The sequence below is a fragment of the Rhincodon typus genome, chromosome 30, assembly GCF_021869965.1.
Source record: "Rhincodon typus isolate 14 chromosome 30, sRhiTyp1.1, whole genome shotgun sequence".
In the NCBI taxonomy this organism is placed as follows: domain Eukaryota; kingdom Metazoa; phylum Chordata; class Chondrichthyes; order Orectolobiformes; family Rhincodontidae; genus Rhincodon; species Rhincodon typus.
Genome location: NC_063361.1, coordinates 6,006,646 through 6,021,079, shown reverse-complemented (window position 1 = coordinate 6,021,079; position 14,434 = coordinate 6,006,646). Strand labels below are relative to the sequence as shown.

At 42.5% G+C, this 14,434-nt stretch overlaps 1 protein-coding gene across 1 annotated transcript in view; it reads left to right on the top strand.

Annotated features, from left to right (window-relative positions):
• The window catches only part of LOC109914222 (tRNA N(3)-methylcytidine methyltransferase METTL2-like), a 55,851-nt gene that overhangs the window by 24,491 nt on the left and 16,926 nt on the right, over positions 1-14,434 (top strand). Inside the window, exons 4-6 of the mRNA XM_020513803.2 lie at positions 2,041-2,090; positions 4,763-4,823; positions 9,150-9,289. Coding sequence (XP_020369392.2) covers positions 2,041-2,090; positions 4,763-4,823; positions 9,150-9,289 — 251 coding nt within the window. The remainder of the gene's footprint in view (positions 1-2,040; positions 2,091-4,762; positions 4,824-9,149; positions 9,290-14,434) is intronic.

Below are 14,434 nucleotides of genomic sequence, written 5' to 3'. Positions count from 1 at the left end.
CACACATGAAAAGGTAGTTTGGTTTAGAAGAGCCAGCATGGATTTCTAAAGGGGAAATTGTATCTGACCAACTTGCTGTGTTTATTTTTGGAAAGGTTACAGAATGCATTGATGAGCGGAATGCTGTTGATGTAGCGCACTTGGATACTCACAAGGCATTTGATGCAGTGCCACACAACAGACTTGAGAGAAAAGTTAAATGTTAAAAGTCGGAACGAAAAGACAACAACAAAATAGACACAAAATTGGCCGAGTAATAGGAAACAGAAGTGGTCAATGGGTTTTTTTGAGGGAGCTGGAGGAAGCTTTGTAGTGGAACTTCCCGGGGTCGGTATTGGGGACTGTTGCTTCTCTTGATTTACACGGGACAATTTTGAAGATGATACAAACCTTGGAAGCATTGTAAACTGAGAAGTACAAAATATAATTCTAAAAGTACATGGGTAAGTTGATAGGTAGCAGATGAAGTTCAATGTGGTGAAAACTGTGATGTGACACATTTTGTTAGGAAGTACTTGGACAGAATATACAAGAAGAAGTACAATATTTAAGTGAGTGTAGGAACAGAGGGAGGAACAAATTACTGCAGGTGCTGGAATCTGTACTGAAAACAAGAAATGCTGGAGGTCACAGCAGGTCTAGCAGCATCCATGGAGAGAGAACAAGCTAACAATTTGAGTCTATGACTCTTTGTTAGAGCTCTGATGAAGAGTTATCTAGACTCAAAACGTTAGCTTGCTCTCTCACTATAGATGCTGCCTGACCCACTGTGATCTCCAACATTTTTGGTAATCTGGGGCAGAAAGACCTGGTTATATATGCACACAATTCATTGAAGGTGGCAGGATAGGTAGAGAGAGCAGTTAATAAAGCCCAAGGTACTATATACTTGAGGCGTAGAGTACAGGAGCAAGGTGGTGATACCAAATTCCTATGAAACATTGGTTAAACCTCAGCTGAAATGTCGAATACAGTCCTGAGCGCTATAGGAGGAATGTAAATGCGTTGGAGAGAATGCAGAAGAGTTTTAGCAGATGGGTTCTAGGGATGAGAAACTTCAGTTATGAGGATAATTGAAGAATTTGTGACTGTTCTACTTGGGGAAAAGAAGGCTAAAAGAAGATCTGATAGAAGTTTTTAGAATAATGAAGTGTCTAGAAAAAATAGATAGGTAGTGTTCTGCTCATAAAAGGATAAAGAATGAAATAACACAGATTTAGTAGTTTGCAAATGTAGAAAATGTGATGAGACACGAAACATTTTCGCACAGTGAGAGGTTCAAGTATAGAATGCACTGCCTGGAAGTGTATGGGACGCAGAGTCAGTTGAGGCATTCAAGTGGACATTGATGGGATATGGGGAAAATAAAGCAAATGGCGCTAAGTCATAATGCTCATTGGAGAACCAGCGTAGACAAAATGGGCCAAATGGCCTCCTGCATTCTAACAATTGTGTGTGGATTGTGGATGCTTTCTCATCAAATATCAAGTGGACAGATACTTTGTGTCTCAGAACGGAGGGATATGTGGAGAAGACAGAGAAGTGGATTTAAGGCCAAATTCACTGGCTTGGTTGGCCTTAAAGTTTTATCCTACTCCTATTTCTTGTGCCCCACTGAGTTTTTTTTTAATCTGATTGCATTTACACTCAAAGACAGGGCTATTTTGGACTGACATGAGAAATATCTTCCCTCAAATCTTTGGAATCTTCTGCGATAGATTTTTGGGAACAGTGGGAATTAAGGAATACGAGGATGATGCAGGCAGATAAAGTTGTGCTTGCAACTCAACTGTGATCTTACTGAGTGACAGAACAGACAGGAAAGGCTGAATAGCCTGCTCCAGTTCCTATTTCTTATCTGTTTATACTCCTCTAGATGCCTTGGGACATGGTTTCCAAGTTATTGGCAACATATAAATGCAAGTAGTTGAATGATTCTAAGCTTGGAGATCGTTTGGAGCAACCTAAACAAATACTGTCCAGACGAATATATTCATGTTAAATTATGCACCAAACATTTCTTTCTTCTGCTTTTTACAGGTTGGTTGCGGGGTTGGAAATACAGTGTTCCCCATTCTGCAGACCAACAAGTAAGAAAGTTCTTCCCACATTGTATTTTCCACTGAGTTGTGCGTCAGATGATCCCTCCCCATCAGGAACACACAGGAAGACAGGTCTAAAGTCAAATGGTAGCACTGTTTCCTGAGCCATGTGATTGTGGATTCAAAACCTGTCCTGTGTGGTCTTGAGCATATAATCCAGGCTGGGAGTCTTATGGTGCAATTATACAGTCCCTATCAGCGGGCCAGAAAGTAGGGTTTCAAGTGCCCTGCAGGTGGGTCATAACATGTACAAATGGATTCAGTAGAATAACTATTGTCCAGGCTGGCACCTCATTGTAGCACCAAGGGAATGTGGCACTGTCAGAGAAACCATAGGACATAGGGCAGAAATAGGTCATTCAGCCCAGCAAAGTCTTCCCCACCATTCAGTGTGATAGTGGCTGATCTGGTCATTCTCAGTTCTATGTTCCTGCCTTTTCTGCTTAACCTTCGATTCCCTTGCTGATTAAAAATCTGTTTATCTCAGACTTGAATGTACTTAAATGACCTAGCCTCAAAAGCCCTTATGGTAAAGAATTCCACAGATTCACAACCCTGAGAGAAGAGAAGAAATTTCTCCTCTTCTCTGTCTGAAATGTACAACCCCTTATTCTGAAGTTGTGCCGTCTGGTCCTAGACTCTCCCTCATGGGGAAACAACCTCTCCGCACCTACCCTGTGAAGACCCGTAAGAATCATGTATGTTTCAATAAGGTCACCTCTCCTTCAGTACTCCATTGAGTAAGACCCAACCTACTCAGCCACTCCTCACAAGACAGTCCATCCATGCCTATCTGAACTGCCTCCAAAGTACATCTTTCCTTGGAAAATGGACCCAAAACTGTTCATACTATTCCAGCTGTGGTCTGACTACTGCCTAGAGTAGTTTTAGCAAAACCTCCCTACATTTACATTCCATTCCCTTTGAAATAAAGGCTAACATTCCATTTACCTTCCCTATTACCTGCTGAACTGTCTCAGATGAGACATTAAACATGCTCAAATAAATGTGAAATATTCCATGATGCAATTCATATCATAAGGGAGTTCTCTTGACCACCGAGCATTATTTCAAAAAAAATTACCAAAATGGGATCATAGTTTTTTTTATTCATTCACGGGATGAGGATGTCACTACCTAGGCCAGCATTTATTGCCCATCCCTAATTACCCAGAGGGCAGTTAAGAGTCAAAGGTTAGTTATAAATGTGCTATTTGCGAGACCTTATTCTGTGCAAGTTCACTGCCACATTTGCTCAAATGACAGCAGTGATATCCCTTCAGGAGTAATCCATTGGTTCCACTGTCCTGAGCTGGTGTGAAGGCACTAAATAAATGACCATTTTGTTAGTTGATCTTTTTGCTGTTATCTTTACACTGAAGTGGTGGCAGGCTTTGCTCAACAGCTCCCTCCAGTGTTCATCTGGCAAATAACTGTAAAAATTGGATTGTTGAGCCCTTAAATATTGTAATACATTATGAGTGAATTAGAATAGAATTAGCTTTGTTGTCACATGTACTCACAAGTTTACAAATTGCCGCTTACGGTGCCTTCTTAGGTACCTCGCTACAGAATCTTAAGTTCAATTTCTTAGGGAGAAATATTAGAAAAATAAAGAAATAAAAAGTCCAGCAATAAATTAGAAAAATAGAGATTTCCAACCTAGACCACGCTAGGCTTCACCCCAAGGCCAGGAGTGCTGGGAGTCCAAATCCACACTGAGGCCCAGAGTCTGAGCTGGCTTTCATCCCAGACGTCGCTGATGCTGCCCAAGGACGGGAGGGAAAAAGAGAGAGGAAAAGAAGAAAAGAAATGGGGGACTGGATGAGTTCCAGCTCAGGAGTCCCTCTCTGCCGCCACCTTGGATTGGCATAGGATAGGCAAAGTTTATTGTTAATTAGTTAAATGATCAATCTCTAATTGGCACTTTAGGGTGATTAACATTGACAGATGCACCTCCCACTATCTCCTGACTGGTTCCTTAAGTTGGCAATTATCCATGCGTCCTCCTCATTAAATTGTTTTACTAAGATAAACGGATAGTTTGTAATGTTCTTTACCTCCTTGTTAAGGGAAGGGAGAGGCATTTACAGTCAGGACCCAACGATTGATACCCTTGATCTTTTGTCTCAATATTTGCTCAATTGGAGAATTTCTCATTAAATCAGATACTTACTTATCATTGACCATTTGCTTTTCCCTTAGAGCTTTCCCTTCCCTTTAACTTAATTAAACAGTATAGTTCGAGATCAGAATCTGACTTTTACTCTAAACTGAACGTGGAAACAATTTAATAGTGAATTCCCACTTCGAGCCAAATTTTCAGCAAAACTCGCTCAGCTTCTGTCTCATTCAGGTGAAGTCTCCACTCGCTAATTGATAACTGTGATGCCACCACTTCGCAGAAGTCATGTGCGTAATGCAGGGTCTGGGGTAAAATGGCAGGAAATATTAAGGGATTTCCAACATCTAGTTTAAAGAGTAAAAGCAGCAATGTAGAGAGAAAATGGACTGAGCTTTTTATTTCTGAGCTTCTAACAGGAGTTGCCCATCGCACCTGTCCTGCAAGAGTGTTTGTTTATGCGTAGTTTGGGAAGTCTGTTCAGATTACTGATGACTGGATTGATGCCGGTCACTAACTCTCCTCTCATATCCTGCAGTGATCCAGGACTGTTTGTATACTGTTGCGATTTTTCCTCTACTGCTGTGGAACTTGTCAAGGTGAGAATTGCAATTGCAGTTGCAATTGTGCACTTGCTTTTGTCTGTGAATGTGGCTGTCCACGTAGCCTAATCTATCTTATTAATCAGTGGTACATCAACAATACCGTTCATAGTGTCAGCTTTGAGTATCCATTCTTTTGAGTGTATTGGAGTTAACCATATGAGATGATAATACAGGAAAATATGCATAAACTGGGTCCAATGAACAGAAAAGTGTGAAATGGAATTCAGTCTAGAGAAATGTGAGGTAATGCATCTCGCAGTGCTAACCCAGCTATGGTATACACTGTAATTGTTAGGATACTGAGAGATGTAAAGGAATAAAGAAACTTCCAATTTCATGAAGCTCACAGGACAAGAAGATAAGGAGACCTATGGGCTATTTCCCTTTGCTGAGAAGAAGGCAAATTTTTTCAAAGTTTTTCATCTTACACTCATCAGGACAATTTTCAAGAATACCCACACAGGAGGAAAACCATAAACCTAGTAGTTAACTGTCAGTTATCATTAATTTTTTAACTCTTTTATTTGCTCAAGGGACATGGGCATCACTGGCTGGCCAGCATTTGTTGCCCATCTCTAGTGCCCAAGAGAAGGCAGAAGTGAGCTGCTTTCTTGAACAGCTGCAGTCCACATGTTGTATGTTGACCCACAATCCTGTTAGAGAAGGAATTCCTGGATTTTGACCCAGCGACAATGATAGCACAACGATATATTTCCAAGTCAGGATGCTGAGTGGTTTGGATGGGAACTTGCAGCTGGTGGTGTTCCCATGCACCTGCTGGCCTTGTCCTTCTAGATGGAAGTAGACGTGGTTTTGGAAGGTGCTGTCTGACTGAATTAGTTGGTGCATTTGCCGTGACAATACTTCCACGAATCAGAGTAAACTTGCAAACCAATGATAAACTCCTCTCATGCAATATAAATGTTTTTTTTAACCCCCTATGAATTGTCCTGATGAGTACAAGATGAAAGGCTTCAACAAATGTATGTGTTCTTCAGCAATACACTAGTTATACAAAAGTCTACATATTTACATTTTCCCGTATTTATTGAACTGTAGAGTATAAGAGCAATGAGAAGCTTCTAAAACAGGTTAGGCCACAGCTAGAGCACCACGTGCAGTTTTTCTCACTGCATTGCACTTGAAAGAGTGCCCAGGATGTTGCCAGGTCTGGGGAATTTTTGAGGCAAGGAAAATGTGGATGGGCTGGAGCAGTTTTTTTGGAACAGAGGAGGCTGAGGGGAGATTTAGTTGAATGAGAAGAGATCTTACTGAAAAATATAAGATTCTGAGGTTTCTTGGATAAAGTGGCTAGAAAGGACCTCGTTTCCAGAGTAGTCAATAATGAGAGGTCACAAATATTATGGATTAAAGGCGAGGTTTTTCTCACCTAGGGTATGAACTTTCTGCCTCAAAATGTGATAGTAACAGAATGACAAATCACATTTTAAAAAAATAGTTAGAACAAGAGCTGGAAAGTGGCGTCAAGCTGGGTAGCCCATTTTCAACCAGCAAGGTGGGACAAATGTGCCCTCTCAGTGATAAATTTTCTGTATTTCTATGGAAATGCTTTTAATTAACACTACTCCTCACATCCACCTCAGAGCAGCAGCAGGATATAGTAAATTTTACACATCTAACTATTATAGTTTTATGGCGGTCCTGCACGGAATAGAACAGAATTTGATTATGAGAAATAAGTACAGGAGTGGGCTATTCGGCCCCTTGACCCAAGTCTGCCATTCGCCAAACTAATTTAGTTTATACTTATGGCCTCTTGTTATTGAATGCTTTGGGAAAGAGACCTTTTCTATTCAGGAAGCTTCTCAGTTTTAGAGCCCTCACAATCTTGTATGTTAATTATAATTCGATTATATCTCCTCACAGCTAATCTAATTAATTGTGGTTTTTATTCCACTTTCTCGTCTTCCCTCCATAACCCTCACCTTATTTCCGCGCCACCTCCCCCCCCCCCCCGCCCCCATCCCCCCCCCCCCTTTACAGGTGAAACGATACTTCACCTGCGCTTCCCAGAATCTAGTCTCCTCTACATTGGGGAAATGAAGCGTAGACTATGTGATCGCTTTTCAAAACAGCTACGTTCTGCTCGCAAAACAGACCCTGATCTACCTGTTGCCTGCCACTTTAATGGACCACCCTGTTCCCTGGCCAACATTTCTGTCTCTGGCTTGTTGCAATGTTCCAGCGAAGCTCAACGCAAGCTGGAAGAACAACACCTCATTTTCCACTTGGGGACCCTGCAGCCCTCCAGATTCAATATCGAGTTCAATAATTTTAGGGCCTGAACTCTCCCACATCATAGGCCCATACACCACACACCAGGCCTTGCTTTCACATAGCCTGCCATTACACACTATCTCTTGTTAGCCACCAACAGTCCTTATTAACAGCTATTCACCCTCCTAACCAGATAGTTATCAACTCCTTTGTCTATCCAACGGCTCTTCTGTCTCTTCGGGCTCTATCCTATCATTTGCTCCCTACCCCATCCCCCTCCCTATTTCTGCATATAAACCGATGTGTTCACAGCTACCATCAGTTCTGAGGAAGGGTCACCAGACCCAAAACGTTAACTCTGATTTTTTCTTCACAGATGCTGCCAGACCTGCTGAGCTTTTCCAGCAATTTCTGGTTTTGAACCTGACTCTCACCTCCACCAGTCATGACCATGCGTGGGAATCCTGACTGGTCTTTTCTTGCTTCTGGAACCTGAGCCACAGAGGACACTTTTAACATTCCTGTACCCCAAAGTCTCTCCCAAGGCAGAAGCATTTTTTACAATCCCACGTGGTGGCTGTCAATCTTGGCACGACTGTGGAACTCCATTTATCGCTGATCTCCTGGTCAGTCTGGATCCATGGCTGGGCATTGTCACTGGAATGTGTTACATTCACAACCCTAGCTCTCTGATCCTCTCCTATCCCATCCAGCTCAGGGAGCAGGTTAGATTTGGGTGAGAGTATGGCACTGAGCACACTCAGACCTGCACTACTCCAAACTTATCGGCACTGCATTTTGCTTCATCACTCCAGCCTTGATTTGTGGTGATACCACATACAGCCTTATCTTAAACAGTCATCTTGTAAACTAAGCTAAACATCAGCTTCAAGTCGATGCAATTGATGACTGAGGTATTGGAGTGGGGAAGGCACCTCTTTAAGAGATGACTATCAAGGATGAATCAGTTTCATAGGCAGCCTAGCAACATGATTTGGAAGCAAAGGAACCTGCAGGGTACAGAAGAAAGCCACAAATAGCAACGCAAAAATCTGATGCTGCTGGAAATCTGAAATATGATCACAAAAAGCTGAAAAAAAAACTTAGCAGTTCAGGCAGCATCTGTAGAGAGAAAGAGAGTTAATATTTCAGGTTGACCTTTCATCAGAACTGAAGAGAAATAGAAATATGAGAGTTTTTCAGTCAATGGAAGTGGGGAGGCTGGAGTAAGAAGATCATCTGTGATAAGGTGCATTTAATGACAAAAGATTTCATCAGGCCAATCAGAATGGTAATGGAGATGAGTGATGAAACAAAAATTGTCCAAATGATGCTTAAAATGCTACATAAAAGGCACCAGACGTAAAGAAACAAACAAGAAAATCACCAGTCCCAGACAAAAGAGGCCATTGTGTCTATTCTAGTTCTTCGAGAGCCTTCCAATTAGTTCCACTCTCCTGCTACTCCCTCAAGGCCAATGTTGCTTTTAAGTTGTGCAGCTACATGACTGCAGCAAGCTGTAAATTCCAGTACAGGCACACACAAGTCAGGCCTTTTCAGCTGCCATGTAAAACAGTTAGATGGTTCCACCCACAACATACATAAAGAAGGGCTGTTACTTTTATTTTTGCATATTCATCCAATTCCGTCTGTTAGTGGTTATTGAAATTTTCACCACACTTTCAGGTAATGCAGTCCAGATCATCATAACTTGCTGTGTAAAATAATTAGTCCTATTCTCTCTCTGGTTCTTCATCCACTTGTCTTACGTCTGTTGCTTACCTATCTGCCAGTGGAAACCACATGCACAGTACAAGAACCCACAGTGTCTGTCCCAACTGTATCATGCCACTGTGACCGAGTAGTTTACGTAAAGCACTGTACTCTAATACAATGAAGAATAAACTCTATCCTAATCCCCAATTGTTCAAATACTTCATTCTCTGCTAAATTAAAACCTATTTGGTAATGTATCTGTACTCTTGGTGTGTCTATTAGTAAACCTCAGGGTAGAAGCTCTGAGCTCTTAGTGTTCTGCAGCAGACTACAAGTGATATACAAACTCTGACCTTCTGTTTCTAGCTGAACTCTTGTTATGACCACTCTCGCTGCCTCGCTTTTGTTCACGATCTCTGTGATACGCAGGCCACTTACCCGATGCCAAACGAAAGCTTAGACATCATCATTCTCATATTTGTTCTCTCAGCAATACGTCCAGATAAGTAAGTATGTCAACCTTCAACCATTCATATTCTAGACCATATCTGATGCATAAGACCAGACTATGTATGTAGCATAAGTTGGTATGATGGTGCAGTAGACTTATTACTATACTAGCAATCCAGAGACCTGGATGAATGACCAGAGAGATGATTTTTTTTTTCTCTCTCAGCAAATGTTTGAGCATATGTACAAACATACAAATGAGGAGGATTAGGCCATTTGGCCCGTTCAGCCTGGTCCATTCCTCAATAAGATCAATGCTGATCTGATTATGATCTCAACTCCATTTTTCCTGCCTACATACCCCACCAATACTTTTGGAGTCCCTTATCAGTCAAGAATATATCTAGCTTTGCCTTAAAAGTATTCAATGACTCATCACTCTTTGGGGATGAGAATTCCACAGACTCATCACCCTCTGAGAGACAAAAGTTCTCCTCATCGCCCTTTTAAATGGGGCAATTCCTAATAGGCCCCCTAGTCTTTCCAACAGGGAGAAACCTCTTCTTAGCGTCCACTTGATGGCCCGCATCCTAAGGACTTAACAGAAATTACTTCAGAGATAGTGAATGCATTGGTGATGATTTACCAAAATTCCCTAGTTTTAATTCATACTCTCCTGGGATGTGGATGTTGCTGTCTAGGCCACCATTTATTGTCTATCTCTAGTTGCCCAGAGGCAGTTACGAAGAATCAATCACATTGCTGAGGGTCTGGAGTTATATGTAAGCTATACTGGGTAAGACTAGTAGATAAGAACATTAGTGAACCAAAAGGGTTTTCATGACCATTGACAGTCGTCACATGGTTGTCAGTAGGCGAGCTTTTTAATTCCAGATGTGCATTGAATTCAAATTTCATCAGAACATTAAGAAAGGTGGTAAAGAAAAGCCAGGGAACTATAGATTGGTGAGCCTGACATCAGTAGTGGGCAAGTTACTGGAGGGGATTCTGATGGACAGGATTTACATGTATTTGGAAAGGCAAGGACTGATTAGGGATAGTCAACAGGGCTTTGTATGTGAGAAATGGTGTCTTACTAATTTGACTGAGTTTTTTGAAGAAGTAACGAAGAGGATTGGGAAGCTGACGTTTCAGGTCTAGACCCTTATTCAGAAGCTTTCCTGCTCCTCTGATGCTGCTTGGCCTGCTGTGTTCATCTAGCTCTACACCTTGTTATCTCAGATTCTCCAGCATCGGCAGTTCCTACTACGTCTCTATCAACAAAGAGGATTGTTGAGGGCAGAGCAGTGGACATGTCTATATGAACTTCAGTAAGGCGTTTCACAAGCTTTCTCATTGTAGACTGGTTAGCAAAGTTAGGTCATATGGAATACAGGGAGAACTAGATATTTGAATAGAGAACTGGCTTAAAGGTAGAAAGAAGAGGGTAGTGGTAGAGGGTTGCTTTTCTGACTGGAGGCCTGTGACCAGCAGTGTGCCACAAGGATCAGTGCTGGGTCCACTGCTTTTCGTCATTTATCTAAATGATTTGGATGTGAACCTGGAAGGTATGGTTAGTAAGTTTGCCAATTACACCAAAATTGGTAGTGTAGTGGGCTAAGAAGGTTACCTCAAAGTAAAACAGGATCTTGATCAGATGTGCCAATGGGCCGAAGAGTGGCAGATGGAGTTTAATTTAGATAAATGTGAGGTTCTGCATTTTGGAAAGGCAAATCAGGGCAGGACTTATACATTTAATGGTAAGGTCCTGGGGAGTGTTGCTAAACAAAGAGACCTTGGATTATAGGTTCATAGTTCCTTGAAAGTAGAGTCGCAGATAGACAGGATAGTGAAGAAGGCATTTGGTACGCTTGCCTTTATTGGTCAGTGCATTGAGTATAGGAGTTGGGAGGTCATGTTGAGGCTGTACAGGATATTGGTTAGGCTGCTTTTGGAATTCTGGTCTCCCTGCTATAGGAAAGATGTTGTGAAACTTGAAAGGGTTCAGAGAAGATTTACAAGCTTGTTGCCAAGGTTAGAGGGTTTGTGCTATAGGGAGAAGCTGAATAGGCTTGGGGCTATGTTCCCTCGAGCGTTGGAGGCTGAGGAGTGACCTTACAGAAGTTTATAAAATCACAAGGGGCATAAATAGGATGAATAGCCAAGGTCTTTTCCCCAGGGGAGCGGAGTCCAAAACTAAAGGACATATGTTTAAGATGAGAAGGGAATGATTTAAAAGGGACCTTTTTCACACAGAGGGTGGTGCGTGTATGGAATCGGCTGCCAGAAGTGGTGGAGGCTGGTACAATTGCAACTGGAGGCAATGGCCTAGTGGTATTATCGCGAGACTATTAATCCAGAGACCCAGATAGTGTTCTACGGCCAGGTTCGAATCCCACCACAGCAGGTGGTGGAATTTGAATTCAATAAAAATATCTGGAACTAAGAATCTAATGATGACCGTGAATCCATTGTCGATTGTTGGAAAACCCATCTGTTTCACTAATGTCCTTTAGGGAAGGAAACTGCCATCCTTACCTGGTCTGGCCTACATGTGAATCCAGACCCACAGCAATGTGGTTGACTCTTAACTGCTCTCTGGGCAATTAGGGATGGGCAATAAATGCTGCCTAGCCAACGACACCCTCATCCTGTAAATGAATAAAGAAAAAAAAATTTAAAAGGCACCTGGATGGGTATATGAACAGGAAGGGTTTAGAAGGATATGAGTCAAATCTTGGCAAATGGGACTAGATTAATTTTGAATTTTTGGTTGGCATGGACGAGTTGGACTGAAGGGCCTGTTTTTGCACTGTACTGCTCTATGACTCTTTTAGCCTGAGGTTCTGGATCATATCACCACTACACCACTGCCTCCCCCCTTTTCTGGGCATTTATTGCTTATTCTTAATAGCCAGTTAAAAATCAGCCACATAGTTGTGGATCCAGAACCAAATGTAGATTAGATGAGGGAAGATTGGCAGATGCCCTTCCCTAAAGCATATTAGTAAACCAGCTAGGTTTTTATGATAGTGATTTCATGGTCAGTGTTATAGACTGACTTTTAATTCCAGAATATATTAATTGAATTTAAGTTCCACAAACCGCTGTAGTGGGAATTGAGCCCATGTCCTTAGCATTTTAGTCTTGACCTCTGAATTGCTATTCAAGAGTCATAGAATCTCTAGAGTGCAGCAAGTGGCCATTCGGCCCATCGAGTCTTTGCAACTCTCCAAAGAGCATCCCATCCGGATTCCTCCGCCCCCATCCTATCCCTGTAACTCAGCATGGAGTTTTATTATTGCTAGCCCACTTAGTCTGCACATCCCTGGGCAATTTTTTTTAGTATGGCCAATCCACTTAACCTGCACATCTTTGGACTGTGGGAGGAAACCAGAGCACTCAGCAGAAACCCATGCAGTTGTGTACAAACTCCACACAGACAGTTGCATACGGCTGGAATTGAACCCAGTTCCCTGGCACTGTGAGGCGGCAGTGCTAACTACTGAGCTACCATGCCTCCCTGACATTCCTGTGACATTGCCAGTATGCCACCATCTTTACCCAAAAGCGTTGAGTGGATGACCCAACTCATTCTCCTTCGGAGATTGTGACCTTCATAAACGACAGTCTTTAACCTATTTGCTTCACTTCTTGTGATATCCTGAAGCAGCTGAAGGCAAGTGGAAAAGCAAGTTGTGTGGAGGATACAAAGAGGGTGCAAAAGGGTTTTGACAGGTTCTGTGAGTGGGCAAAAAAGTGCCAGCTGGAGAATGATGGGAAAATGCCAGGTTATACACTTTGGCAGAAAGAAATTGATCATATTTTTACTCCAGATACGCCCAAAAAAGCTAAATTGTTAGAGATGACATGATCGTGACTGCTGTTGGCATCAAGGCAGCATTTGACCAAGTGTGACATCGAGGAGCCCTAGCAAAACTGAGGGCAATGGGAATCATGGGGACAGCTCTCCACTTGTTGGAGTCATACGTGACACAAAGGAAGACATTTGTTCTTATTGAAGGCCCCAGTCATCTCAGCCTCGGTATCACTGCAGGAGTTCCTCAGGGTGCTGTCCAAAGCTCAACCATCACCTGTTTTTTTTTTTTTTAATTCACTCATGGGATGTGGGTATCGCTGGCTGACCATTTATTGCCCGTCCCTAGTTGCCCTTGAGAAGGTGGTGGTGAGCAGCCTTCTTGAACTACGGCAGTCCATATGCTGTGGGTAGACCCACAATGACCGTAGGGAGGGAATTCCAGGATATTGACCCAGTGACAGTGAAGGAACAGCAGTTATATTTCCAAGTCACGATGGTGAGTAGTTTGGAGAGGAATGGTGGACAGGTTTTGGCAGTCAGGAGATCAGTTACTTGCCACAATATTCCTAGCCTCTGACCTGTTCTAGTAGCCATTGTATTTACATGGTAAGTTCAATATAGTTTCTGGTCAATAGTAACCTCCAGGCTGTTGATAGTGAGGGACTAAGTGATGATAACACCATTAAATGTCATGAGGTGGTCGTTAGATTGTCTCTTATTGGAGATGGTCATTGCCTTGCATTTGTGTGGCATGAATGTTACTTGTCACTTTGCAGCCCAAGACTGGATGTTGCCCAGGTATTGTTGGATTTGAACATGGACTGCTTCAGTATCTAGGGAGTTGCACACAATGCTGAACGTTGTGCAATCATCAACAAACATCCCCACTTTCGACCTTAATGAGGGAAAATCTTCGATGAAGCAGCTGAAGATGGTTCAGCCTAGGACACTATGCTGAGGAACTCCTGCAGAGATGTCCTGGAGCTGAGGTGACTTACCTCCAACAACCACAAACATCTTCCTATGTGACATGTAGGACTCCAACCAGCGACATTTTGTCGCTGATACCCATTGATTCCAGTTTGATGCCACACTCGGTCGAATGCAGCCTTGCTGTTAAGGGCTGTCATTCTCATCTAACCTCTGGAATTCAGCTCTTTTGTCCATGTTTGAACTGAGGCTGTAATGGGGTAAGGAGCTGAGTGGTCCTGACGGAACCCAAACTGAGGAGGTTATTGCTGTGCAGATGCTGCTTGATAGCACTGTTGATGACAATTTCCATCACTTTACTGATGATGGACAGTAGACTGATGGAGCAGTAATTGGCTGGGTTGGATTTATTCTGCTCATTGTGTGCAGGGCATACCTGGGCAATTTTCCA